General features: G+C 35.6%; 1 protein-coding gene across 2 annotated transcripts in view; it reads right to left on the bottom strand.

Moving 5' to 3' along the window:
* The window catches only part of LOC149075456 (neprilysin-2-like), a 58,271-nt gene that overhangs the window by 11,546 nt on the left and 33,585 nt on the right, over positions 1-13,140 (bottom strand). For both annotated transcript variants that reach the window (XM_089242807.1, XM_089242808.1), the window contains exons 5-10: positions 6,829-7,040; positions 5,191-5,370; positions 4,987-5,073; positions 4,643-4,767; positions 3,783-4,005; positions 3,516-3,614 (exon numbers count right to left, since the gene is read on the bottom strand). In XM_089242807.1, coding sequence (XP_089098933.1) covers positions 3,516-3,614; positions 3,783-4,005; positions 4,643-4,767; positions 4,987-5,073; positions 5,191-5,370; positions 6,829-7,040 — 926 coding nt within the window. The remainder of the gene's footprint in view (positions 1-3,515; positions 3,615-3,782; positions 4,006-4,642; positions 4,768-4,986; positions 5,074-5,190; positions 5,371-6,828; positions 7,041-13,140) is intronic.

Below are 13,140 nucleotides of genomic sequence, written 5' to 3'. Positions count from 1 at the left end.
AAAAATCATTCATACTTGTTTGCCACTGCAAACAAATCTTTAGAAATCGAGAGGGTCCTTGTAGCAGTTTTTTGTTTTTTGCAAAAAAAAAATTTTTTTTTAATTACACATATCCACCTGCCATCTATATATCTCTAAAAAACTTTTTTTTCCCTTCAAATTAAGTTGTATAATCTAAATTCCAACATCTTAGAGAAAAACTATAAAGACGAAGCAATGTATAATTCATTCTTATTCCATTTCTTTAAACATACAGACATGCCAACATTGGCTTAAAGCTTGTCAGTAGTGGTGAATGTGCAGCTTTGCCATTGGGGGATGTATACCACCCCAGTACAGCATAATCACAGTACAATAAAAAATAACTCAAAAATTAATATTTTTTAAATTTTAATTCAAAGTTCATTAAATACGGCACCTCAGTGGCACTGGAACCTAGAGGGCTCAGCCCCCATAAGCCCCTCCCACCTCCCAAAGCAACGCTCTGAGGTTGTCGAACCCCTTAATAATTCATGAATATTCAATGCAATCTCAATCTGCATACTTGGGCAGTATACACAGATGTCTAGCAATCCTAGACCTCCCCCTTTTTTGTATCGGAGCTCCTATGGCGACTACAATAAAACATTCTTTTCGACACAAGTTTGACTAGCTCAACCATGCACTAGGAATGATGCAAATGAAGCCAGGTCTGAAGCTGACACACTGAATCATTCAAAAACCTGTTTTAGCCCACAGCATGGGGCAGTTTTGATGGAAAACAGGTTTTTGCGCATTTGGGCATCAAGTAAAGTGGCAGATTTAGATGCGACTTTAGAGATTGTCTTCCACGCATAGACAAAACAGATCGGCTCTGAGTTTGTCTTCTATAAAACTCTCTCACACATGTGTATACAAATTCATTGAGTTACAGTAAAGATGGATGCAATTTCATAAAAATAAGTAAAACACCACAATAAACTCAGACCTGATTTTTTTAAACCGATTTCTGTAGTATTGAGAGTGTCTCCTGCAGCTCCGTAGTTCAGTGTGAGGCCATCCGTAGAAACTACAGACAATCCATAGCAGTTGGCAACTTCGTCTGCAGATTATGTGCAGGGAATATTGTAATATGCACAGTAAATATACTAGCATAATTATAATCCTTTTCTCATTAAGAGTAATGAGATGGTAGAGTGGACTGTCCAACAAGAAAGATTTTCCTAGACACAAGGTATAACCTGTCACTTTGAGCACCTTTATATCCTGAACACTTCCCTTATACTGCACAGTTTTGAATGGAACCAGCCATAAGCCTATATAAAAGCATTTCCAAAATACTCTACATCTTAGACACCTATCATGGACATTGAACACACTCTCTAGGTTCTTTTCTTGGACAGGTACAGCTCATTGTCTCATGATCATCTGCTTAAGGCAGGGATTATACAAATAGCAAATACAAAGGCCACAATAGACAAAATATCTAACAACGTTGCTGAAAAAAGATGAAAAAAAAATATGGATGTCGAGAATAAATATCTAAAATGTATCAAAAATACAGCAATTCAATAAAAGCAATAAAAAACCAATAATTATGATAAAATATAAATATACTGCCCATAAACAATTATGGTTGTCTCATCTAAGAATGGATAGATTCTCAAATTATCCCAACACGCTTATCATATTTCTTTTTTTAAATGCGTGCCCATTGCTAGAATTCTTGACTTCCAAACTCCCTGTGTCACTTCAACCTAGAATTGTCCCTTACCAATTGATACTGGTGGTCCCCTTGTCAAAGCAGTTAATTAATGACGTATTACTCTTGGACCCTTTTATCCATCCCATTGAAAATTTTAAGCTTTTCAATTATACCCCCTGTCCCATGAACATCTGCACTCTTCCAATGTAAACATTAAAAAAAATTGTCACTCTTCATAGCTTAAGCCACATGTGACATACAGAAGGCACGTGGCTCTTCTTTGCGACTCCTCGACCAAGTCAATACCCCTCTGTAAGTATAGGTCTCCAAAACCTGGTGGCATACTCCAATCTAAAAGGAACTAAGCCCCAGAAAAGTGGAAGGATTACTTTAGGAGAATGTGAAGACACCCTTTTGAAAATGAAACCGAACATTCTATTAAGTTTTTGCCCCCCCCCCCCCCACTGAACAATGTTCAGAAAACCTAAGCCGCTCATCATTAAGAATACCTAGATCGGTTATCCTAATTGTATCCATAAGTGAAACGTTGTGGGTTGTTCAAACCAAAATAAGCGACCATGTACTTGTCAACATTGAAAGAAATATTCCATTTATTTGTCCATGCTGCAATCCTGTTTAGGTTGATGGAGCAGAAAATAGTTGCTTATTGTTTGCATTTTTCAAGTTTTATCAAAGAGCTCTTACAAAACTTTTACAGTGTAATCCCAGCCTAACAATAGTATATATGTTGTTGGGAGAGTAAATTTCTCCGTATCTCTGACAGAGATTTAAAAAAGAATTTAAAAATATCGCAGATTTAAAAAACAGGTTTATTCTTAACCTGCAAAATGGGGTATGAAAGTCAGATTATAATTTTTTTTTTTAAAAACTGTATCTTCCTCAATTTCTTAGCGGTTTTCCCCTCTTTCTGCATTTTAAACTTTCATTCAGTTTTCAATAGGGTTCTGTATGCAAAACATCATTTTTGACATCCCGCAAGTATGCAAGTAAATATGAACTTGACATTATGAGTCAGTGAAATCATATCCTATCACGGGGCATGGAATGATTATCTTTTTTTTTCACACTATAAATTCACTATAGAAGGTGAATATTATTACAGCCCATGACAATCTGACCTGGAAGCCCTCCGAAGATCTTAGCCCTAGGGCCCTGCTGCAGTATGTAGATGCCCATGAACAAAAGTTTGTAGAGTTGCCAATGCAATCGAAAAGAAAAATTAAGTTATTGAAAGCTTAGTGACTTGAATCAACCAGAAATAATTGAAACATTGTTTGGATTTTGATGTAAAATTAGAAGTGAATAGACATTTTCAACCATCTATAGAAAAAAAAAGTTTTTAACCAATTTTTTCCATAAGTATTCATTTTATATAAGTGAAAAAAAAAAAAAGAAAATGATTGTTACACTCACAAGTATATGTTTAAGTAATGCATTTAAATTTTTTCATTGTAAAATATTGTTGGTAACTAAATAGATATTTTGTACACAATTATTTTCCAACACCTATCCTAAAGGCTAATGCTTTCAATGCAAGTACAGTATACATATTTTATTTTATTTTTTTGCCATATTCTACTGGTTAAAGTATTTAATGGTGCTGTAAAATATTTCTTTGTACCTCTATATCATGGATAGATTGTAATGAAACCACAGGGGTCCGACTGCTTTTACTCTGTATGGGAAAAAAATTTCCCATGATTGAACATTAGTTTGACAACAGATTAGATTTTGAGACACACCACCACCATACACAAAATATTAATAAAAATGTAACTTTTCTTCCCGTACAATTGTTACAAATTCATACTTTATCAATAGCTTTAGCCCTTGTCCCACTTTCCATCCAATCAACTGTTTGTAGAATCTTTAGGAATTCATCGAAGATGTACCCAACCATATTCTCAGCCTGAAAAATAAATTAATACTCATAGTACTTATTCATTGCTTTAGCTAAAACATTTTTAGGAATAAAATATTTTTTTTTCATCAGCATTTCACAGTGGAATGTAGATAAATCAGAATCATACAAAATGACAAACATACGTTACTCAGAAATATGAGATACAAAACTTACAGCTTCTTTGCTCTCTTCCTTGAAATAATTACGAACATAGTATGAACCCAGAGCAACTGCAAGATCAGCTTTCAGAGGAGAAAGGCAAATCTCCCATCGAGCCGGTTCTTGCGTTCTTCCTGTTAATGCTTCTGCATAACCTTGTGATAAATCCCGCCATTCTTTTGAAAGCTGTGATATAGAGTCTTGGATCATGCGCCAAACAAGATAATTAGCGAGAGTGCTGAAAATTCATACAATTTCAATAAGCATAACTTGTCAACTGCATCGTTAAGTGTATGAAAAATAGCATTAAAATAACATTTTATGTAGAGAAAGATGTCCTCTCTACTTGTGGTCAATGCAAGATATTTCTCTACACATGTCGCCATCTGGTGGCCTCAATATCATTTACAAGCCATTGACTGTTGTCTTCATTCATCGCACAGTGCCACTCAGTCTATATATGCTCCAAAGAGAAAATATTCTATCTGCTCCTATAGTGTAGTGGTGCACACTCATATGAGAGAGGTGTGGGTTTGGGTCCCTATAGGAACAGAGATGAATTTTTCTTTCCAAAAAAATCATCTCTACATATATAGAAAGTTTTCTGTACATCTTGTAATAACAGTTCAACTCAATTGTCATGCAGTTTTATGTTGGGGGAGAGGGGCGAATACAAACTCTTTGATTACTGGTGAAGGAAAAACTGATAACATTAATCAATATATACAAAACCTAGCCCAGTCTTGAAATAAGAGATATAAGCTTATTTCAAATCAAAATGTAAATATCTCATTGATATCGCATCTACACTACATCTTCAAGCAATTTCTATGACAAAAACATTTTACATATGATAAAATTTGGGCCTAACTCACCGTTTATCAGTAGAATCAATGATATTTGAAAAATTTTTGACGAAATCAGGCTCTGTAACCATAATTGTGTCATCCTCTGTGATTTGAATGCCTGAAAAGCCATTGATTACTTTCAACCAGTCAACCTAAAAGAAAAACAATGATTTGTATTAAAATTTACTTCAACCAATATGGATATGATATTCATTGAAGGCTCTATGAAAAATATATAGGTGTTCAATTAACAAACTTCAGATAATAGTTTTCATTCTACATGGAAAATTATTTTTTCAAGATATCTAAAAATTTTGAAAAAAAAATGTGGATTTCATTGTTGTTTCAAAAAGATCTAAGAATATAACCACCTTCGGAGCCAATTCTTGAAGCTGTTTGATAGTGAACATATTGTATAATTTTGTGAAGTTTCTTCTCTCTTCGGCTGGCCAAGTAATCTGGAAAAAAAAACAAAATACTGAATTTTCAAACAAGGTCTGACGAATGCATCAATGATTATGACTAAAAAATAGATTGATGTATGTAAAATAAAGATAGCAAAGACAGCTACCTACCTTAGCAAGCTTTGTCTCAAATTCAAAAGCTTTAGTAAGTTCCTGTTGAGCCACATCTTTGTCTACTCCAAAATTAATGGCTACTTTTACCATGTAATCGAAATATGCTGAGGTAATACTGTTATTTAATCCTTCTAAATAATAACTTCGGTCAGGTGCACCCAGAAATGGTTCATCCAACTGAAGGAAAATATACAAAAATATTGTTTTTATTTGTTTTGAAAAAAGTAGTGTTTATAAACATTTTTATAATACATAAAGTAATTAAAATCCCTTTTGAATATTTTGTGATGTATTTTAATTTTATTTATCCAAGACCCCTCCCTTACTATAAATTTGGACCTTGGGTTCAACTAACCAGCATTTTTGAGGAATTGTGATGGAATATTGTTAGTGCAACTATATATTGCACCGGCAATGTCCAAATTCAAGGATTTTTTCGCAGTGGGCAGTAACTGGTTGGCCAATGCCAGAAGCAGTCCAGACAGTGTGTGAAGTGTCTGGTGGCTTTGGCCATGATATAAATATTTTCAAAATATATTTTGAAATATGCTATAAAATTTAGTTATTTTAGAATTCATCACAGGTGTCCCAGAACTCTACAGCTAAAATGAAAGTGGTGATAGTACACATCAATACAAACAATTTTTGCAATGGAACCCAAGGTTGTGATCCATTTATTAGAGGGAAATAAGTGTTATCCCACTTCAGAAGTTGCCAAAATATAGCAACCTCACTTACCTCACAGGGAAATTTCCATCCTTATCAGACTGCAATGTCAGATGGAAGTAAAGACAGAACTTATATAGACAGGGGTTATGAAAAACTTTCACTAATTTTTTATATTATTTAAGATGCAGTGACCTCTCACTTATACATCTTCTTATTTGTAAGTTTCTCGCAGTTATCGATTTCCAGAAGATATTCGATCGGGTCCAATATGGTAAACTCTTGAAGCATTTTTACATGTGATTGTGGCACTTTGTTGAATTGGATAGAGTAGTGGTTGCAAGATAAATCACAACGGGCCATGCTGAATGGGGAATTTTCTGATTGGATAGGTGCAAAAATTAGAGTCCCTCAAGTAAGTATCCTTGTACTCTATACTTATTTCACATTTTATTGATAAACTTAATCAGAGCATTGATAGCATTATAAGCAAATTTGCAGATGACATGGAGTGTATTGGGGTAGTAGAGAATCCAAGAGATGCTCCAGACAAACTTGAATATGGTTGCAGCATGGGCAAATAAATGGAGCATGACCTTTAATGTTGATAAGTGCATGGTTGCTCGTTTTTGTTCAAACAACATACATTTCACTTGCAAGTGGAATGGTATTTCCATCTCAGATGCAACAAGGGTCACAGATTTGGGAATTCTCATTGACGAGCGGCTTAGGTTTTCTGAGCATTGTTCAAGCGGTGGTCAAAAAAGTGAATAGAATGATTGGTTTCATTCTTAAAAATTACTCTTGTCGTTCTCTTAAAGTTATTCTTTTATTTTTCCAAAGCTCAGGTCATCTAAAGCCTAGTAAAGCTACACAGTATACAGACCTCGAAGAGTGGAATGATTAGGCAACTAAATAAAATCTAAAAATAATATAAGTAAATTATGAGAGGGGAGGAAAGAGTATTACCATAAGAGTGTACTTTGTAGTGTCCTTAAAGTCAGTCTCTACAAAAATAGTGAAGAGTGAAGCATGACTGAATCCCATTCCATACAATTTGATCAGAGTGTCCATCCAATTAAATTTAGATTCATCCCATTTATCTCCGAGTATAACTGGCCATCCCCCCACACTGTCCATTGACATCTTCAATGGCTTTTCTTTCAAGCTTTCTATTTTTTCTGTAATAAAAATGCACATCACATGTGATAAAAATGTGTGGCACATTTTATGTACTATGATAAACATGTATAACAAACACAACAAGAAAAAGCATACACTCAAAAAAAATGTATGAAGTAAAAGTGTATATGGCATTTGATTCATTTCATTATTCACTCAAAAATGAATGCAGGGTGATTCAGAACTCATCGTTCAAATTTGGTGGGGGAATATAGCATAAGCAAGGCAATTTCATATACACACATTCCAAAATGTACCAATTTGTTAGAAGTTCCGTAGAGGAATGTGGACGAGGTGCATGTCTTGTTTAGTAGTCTGGGAAATAGTGCTATCAGTCCTGCATTCTAGAAAATGGTCACAACATCGAACAACAGCTGTAACTCTGAAATAATGATAAAGAGATAAATTTCATTTGATTTACCACCTGCTTACACTATATCCTTTCTTTCACCTTCTGAGCACATTTTGCATAGCTGCCAACTTTTGAAAATAAAAATTCGGGAGATTTTCGTGCAAACCCGTATTTTACGCTAAAACCACTCCCTAATAAATACAATAGGGATTTTCCAAACATAAAAGTTAAAGCATAGGGAATAAAATCCCTACGTGAAAAACAAGTGAAATTGGAGGCCAAAACTTCAATGATGTAAAAATAAATATTGTGTTCAATCAGAAACGCTGTGAACAAACATTCTGCGCGAATGACCCCAAAATCATCGGAAGATGAAGGAAAAAGCATCAATTTTTAAAGAACACTGACTTTTTGTGACACTTGCTTGATGTTTTTTTTTTCATTTCACGAGTGATGGCAGTCTTTCCATGACCGATGTTTATGTCCGTAACACAGCTTGTACAAAAAGGAAAAGTCTGCCCTCTTCTGGAACGTTTGATGAAAGGAAATTCATCGGAATAAGTATCTTTAAAATTTATTAAATATGTTTTTACTTATCAGTATTCATGTTTTGTTTACACATATGTAACTTCAACAAAAGAAATTTTGACCATATGCGCATCACTATAATCAATCTTCAATTATTACTATTGGCTGCTAAGCTATTTCCCTGCACGATAAGACAAACAACTTTCTTGTTACCATCAGAGGGTTTGTAAAACTTCCTTAAAATGGGAATTTCCCCATTTATGATGTGTGATGTCATTTCGAAAGGGAAAATAAAAGAGGTTTCATGCCCCACATCATCATCATCATCATCATTTGGTGTCTCATAGGGGAAAAGCCTAGGCAAATTTTGCCCATTGCTCTAACACCAAGTGGTTCAACATGAGTTGTGGGTCATGTGAGAATGAAGAAAAACATTATTCTGTGGAAATACCCAGAGTTTGGTGGCTGCTCCGGGGACGAAAGTTATGGTATCTGCCACCACATTATATTGAATCTCTGTATATGGGAGATTATAGAGAACCGCAACCGGTAAAGCCATGTCAGAAAATTTGAGGCTGCTCCTGTCTGCGGTGCCCTTTTAGAAAAGGAGCAGAGAAGGTCTTAGAGATATGGCTGAGAACTCAACATGAAGTTATTAAATAGTAATGCATGAAAGTTCAAGTTAAAGCAGAATTGAAACTCACCATGAATTTAGGTGTTTAGTGTAATTGAGAAAATTTACCAGGTTGTAAATGCTGGGAGCATTAACAACTTCACTTAGTGTCACCTGATGATCACCGAAGTAGTTCCTTCTCGGGATAGAGGAGGCGAACATCGTCCCACATAGTGGAGTGGAGTTTCGTCTTCTTCTTCACACGCAGGACAAATAGGTGAATCTGTATAGCCACAGTTGTGTAGGTGTTTCGCTAGGTTAGCATGACCAGTGATGATCTGTATAACCTGTCAAATTTGTTTCCTGTTCAATGAGATCAGTTTTTTGGCAATATTCGGATGGGTTCCCAAGGCCAGCTTGGCCTGTCTGCAGTCCTGCCTTGAGTTCTTCATGCCCCACAAGAAATTCCTTAGGGATTGTTTTCATAAGTGGGGATTTTTTTGTAATGAAGTAGGGAATTTTCAGGGACAATGAGGGATTTTTTGTGATTTTCGTAAAAATTCGGGAGATTTAAGAACTTTTCAGGAGGTTGAACGATGAAGCTAAAATTCGGGAGACTTGGCAGCTATGATTTTGCCTCCTGCATGATGTTTGCAACAGTACTTTGTGAAATTATTCTCATGTTATTCCTTACCTCCCCCACAAAATTTTAACAAGGAATTCTAAATCACTGTGTATTAGTAGTACTACTACTACTAGTGCATTCTTAGTGTATGTGTGACCCTAACATATTTTTGTTCTCAAAATTATGCTTGTTTCATGTTCTTTCTGATACTGACTTTTGGCTTCCATATTTTGAAGTAAAGATGGTAAATGCTGGAATATTCATGTTATTTCAGTATCATGTTTTAGGTCTGCCTGTTCTCTGCGGAGAGACTTATTTAAATAGGAGACTGGTTCACATTCAATCCTTGAAGTTGCAAACCTACAGAAAACCCACAGCTAATCAGCACTGCGTGCCAATGGGGTTTGAACGTGGGTCATCACGATGAGAGTCCAGAGTGATGCCCACACAATTGCATAGCAGCCATTAGTAATATTAAAATATTTGGGTGGAACGAAATTTTTTTTTTTTTTTTGAAATTGCTATTGTAATAGAATTTAAAATATGCATTTATGTGAAGAAATGCCATTCCTAATTTTTTTTCCCCCAAAATTCAAACTTCTTGAGGTTCCTCATCGCCCCTAAAGTTTTACGCACGTGTGGAATTCTATAAGATGACACTGCAGAGGAGGCTATCCTATTCCCATGAACACATGATTCGATAAGTGAACTGGATGTTTTTCCCTTGTTTCCAGTATTCATCTGCAATCTTACCCCTTAACTGAGAGGGTGTATAGCAGTCAAAATTACGACCAGCTTTTAAGCTTTTATTGACATTTTAGGAAATCCTAAAGAGTTGGATTCTCGGGTCTTGCCCACCTATGGCGATGACGATCAACGCAATATGAAGGCACGACAATCAAGAAAAGATCCAGCTATTGTAGACATTCTTGAAATTATCGTACCAAAGATAGAAAATATTTGGAAAATTACTTCAGTTCTTACGGTTTCTCACCAACGGATATGCAAAATTTTCAAAGACTTTTACTGTAAATACAAGAATCTTCAGAAAAATATGAAAGCAAGGAAAGATTCTCAAACTTTCAAGTTGAACTTGAAATCTTTTCAGTGCGAAGCACGGAAATTGTTCGACAATGCAGAATGCAAATGTGACTTTGAAGACTAAGTGTGACAAGTTGAGAAAGGTGCGAAATTTAGAGCAAGATTTCTTGCAATATCAAAGAAGTACACGCAAGATGGCCATTGGTCGAGTAGATGTCCTAATAATGAAGAAATTGAAAAACAATGAACAAAGGAAAATGAAAATGGTATCCCATTTGAAGTCATCTCAAGAAGAAATGGCGGAAACTAGTTCATCGACCATGGAAAACTCATATATATCCAACGATTCTGAGGAAAGTGATCTATATGAGCCAAAACACAGTTTGCCGTTGAAGTTAGCATTTCCATCTACCAGTACCTAAGCTGGTCCATCAATCTGTGCCGAAGCAAGTACTTCATTTGCTTTCGAAGTTCTACCATCATCCTCACAGATGAGAACTAAATTACCAAATGTTGCTCTTGCTTGTGATAGAAGATGTGTCTGATCGATCAGCTGCAATTATTGCGAATGCTGTGCTGGAAGATGTTGGATTATTGACGAAAGAGAAGCCAAATATGACAATAGACCGGATGAAAATAAGGCGTGGAGGAGCATCACAGAGAGTTCTTTTGCAAGATGAAATTCCTAGAACAAAATGTGCGAGGAATATATTTTGATGGTCAAAAAGACAAAACCTTAGCTAATGTCAAAGAAGGTGATTCTTTCCATAGAAGAACCATATCTGAAGAACACATTACCATATTGCAGGAACCCGAGTCAATTTATCTCGGCCACACAACTCCAAGAAGCAGTAGAGCAAGGGATATAAAGTCATCAATTCTAGACTTTTTGAAGCAAGATTTTGATATGAAGGAATTGATGGCGATCGGATGCGACGGAACTGTTACCAACACTGGTTATAAAAATGGTGTTATCAAATTAATAGAGAAAGAAATAGGCCATCCCTTGCAATGGCTTATTTGTCTTTTTCACTTCAATGAGTTACCTCTAAGGCATCTTGTGAAGCATCTAGATGGATGTTCCATCAGTCACACGGGCTTCAAGGTGATATCGGAAAAAGTTTGGAAAATGGTGAAAGATTACCTATACATATATTGTGATATTTAAACCAATCTTTAATAGCCTTCCGATAATGGATAGTGACAACACTGATTTAAGTGCAGATCAGATATATCTTATGGAAATAGTACGGGCAAAAAACTGAGAATCAAGAGAATTCTAAAAATTAGAAATGAAGGATTTTATCAGAAGCAGAAATCTGTACATTCCATGTTCCAAAAATAAACTTTTCTGCTAAGCACTATTCGGAACTAATTGCATGTGATCAAGTGCGAGTGACTGAACCACCTATTATAAAAAATCAGGAAATGGACCCACAAAAATTATCTGAACCCGCTTTTCTATGTGAATTTTACCGTGTCACACACAAGCAGTTGAACGGTGACTACGACTCGTAACTGAAGCATCTATTGCTGTATCGACAACCGAGAGTCGTGTGAAGGCTTCATTCAAGCCAGAGTAAAATCAAGGAGTTCTCTTCCATCGTTCGAAAAAAAAAGTGGACTATTTTGCAAAAAAGTGAAATGTAATAAGTGTGATAACAGAGGAAGCAAGAGCGGCATCCTCCTGGCACCTTTACCGTCAAACTATGTTTTTTTTTTTTGATTTTATAATTTGGAACATGGTTATAGTTTTGTCCCCACCCCATCCCCCCCCAAAAAGGGGTTATTATATATATATATATAATGTTTACATAGATTTTTATAATGTACACTTAGAAAAGTCTTTTTGCTCGACCTTTAGGGTCCGTGAGGAACCTCAAGATATTAAAATATTTTCCTAGATTTTAGTATAACGTCTTAAAACCTTGAAAGGCATCTTTTGAATACTAAGGCAACATCAATTTCCAAAAAAAGTGAAAAATGAAAAACACCCTTTTTCGTTCCACCCTACTGTACATTCTGCAGTTTTCTAACTTTGAGGCGGAAATGAAAACTGGCCTCCCATTTGAAAAGTCTCTCCGCAGAGAGTAAGAGCACCTTCAAAATGTTACTTATATAACATGAAAATTCAAGCATTTATCATATTCGGTTCAAAATATTAAAGACAGATGGCAGCACAAGCAAGAACACGGAACAAGCACAACTCTGACAACATAAATAATATAAGCATATATATATATACACACACACAACACATTTCTACTTGTACTGATTTTTTAGAAATTCTGCAAAGGTGCATGTATGGTTAAATAATAGTAGTTTTATCATGAAAATCTAGTGTTTTAAATCAAACTTTCTGGTGTGAGCAATTGAGACACCATTGAGTCATTCATCACCTCCAAAAATATCAATACAGTAAAGTCTCAAAAATCCAAGAACCAAAAAGTTTGAGTTTCCGGATAATCCGAGATACTGAAAATCTTCAATTTCCTCCTAAGACTCCCCTCTCTCCCTTTTTTTCCTCCAAGAATCCAACTTCTTTTTTTTCTTCCGGGAATACTATGTAGTATGTACGTATTGTCCCTAATTTTTCAGTTTGAAATTTACTGGGCAGCCTAATAGTGGGTAACTCCAGTAATAACACACAAAGGCCCCTTTTCACTATGACTGGATCTAGTCATGCTCCTCAGACCTCCGGGAAGCAATAATTTGTGGCCTTCAATATAAAGACCATAGAATACTGACAAAAGGGAAGCTTTTCTTCCCCCATCAAGCGTCTTCCTTTGAAATTTCCACAAAACTAGAGGGAAAGTAAAGGCGGTTGTGGTTGCCAATAGCATTTAGCGGTTTGTGGTTTATGTCCAACAAAGTCTTATTATCTTTTACCTTAATTATCTGATCCTGTGTCGGGACCCAGTCATAGTGAGAAGCAGCCTT

The sequence above is a fragment of the Pholcus phalangioides genome, unplaced genomic scaffold (genome assembly GCF_987345545.1).
Source record: "Pholcus phalangioides strain wild (caught in Gottingen) unplaced genomic scaffold, Ppha-v1.0 ptg000015l_1, whole genome shotgun sequence".
Taxonomy (NCBI): domain Eukaryota; kingdom Metazoa; phylum Arthropoda; class Arachnida; order Araneae; family Pholcidae; genus Pholcus; species Pholcus phalangioides.
This window is presented reverse-complemented; position numbering and strand designations above follow the sequence as displayed.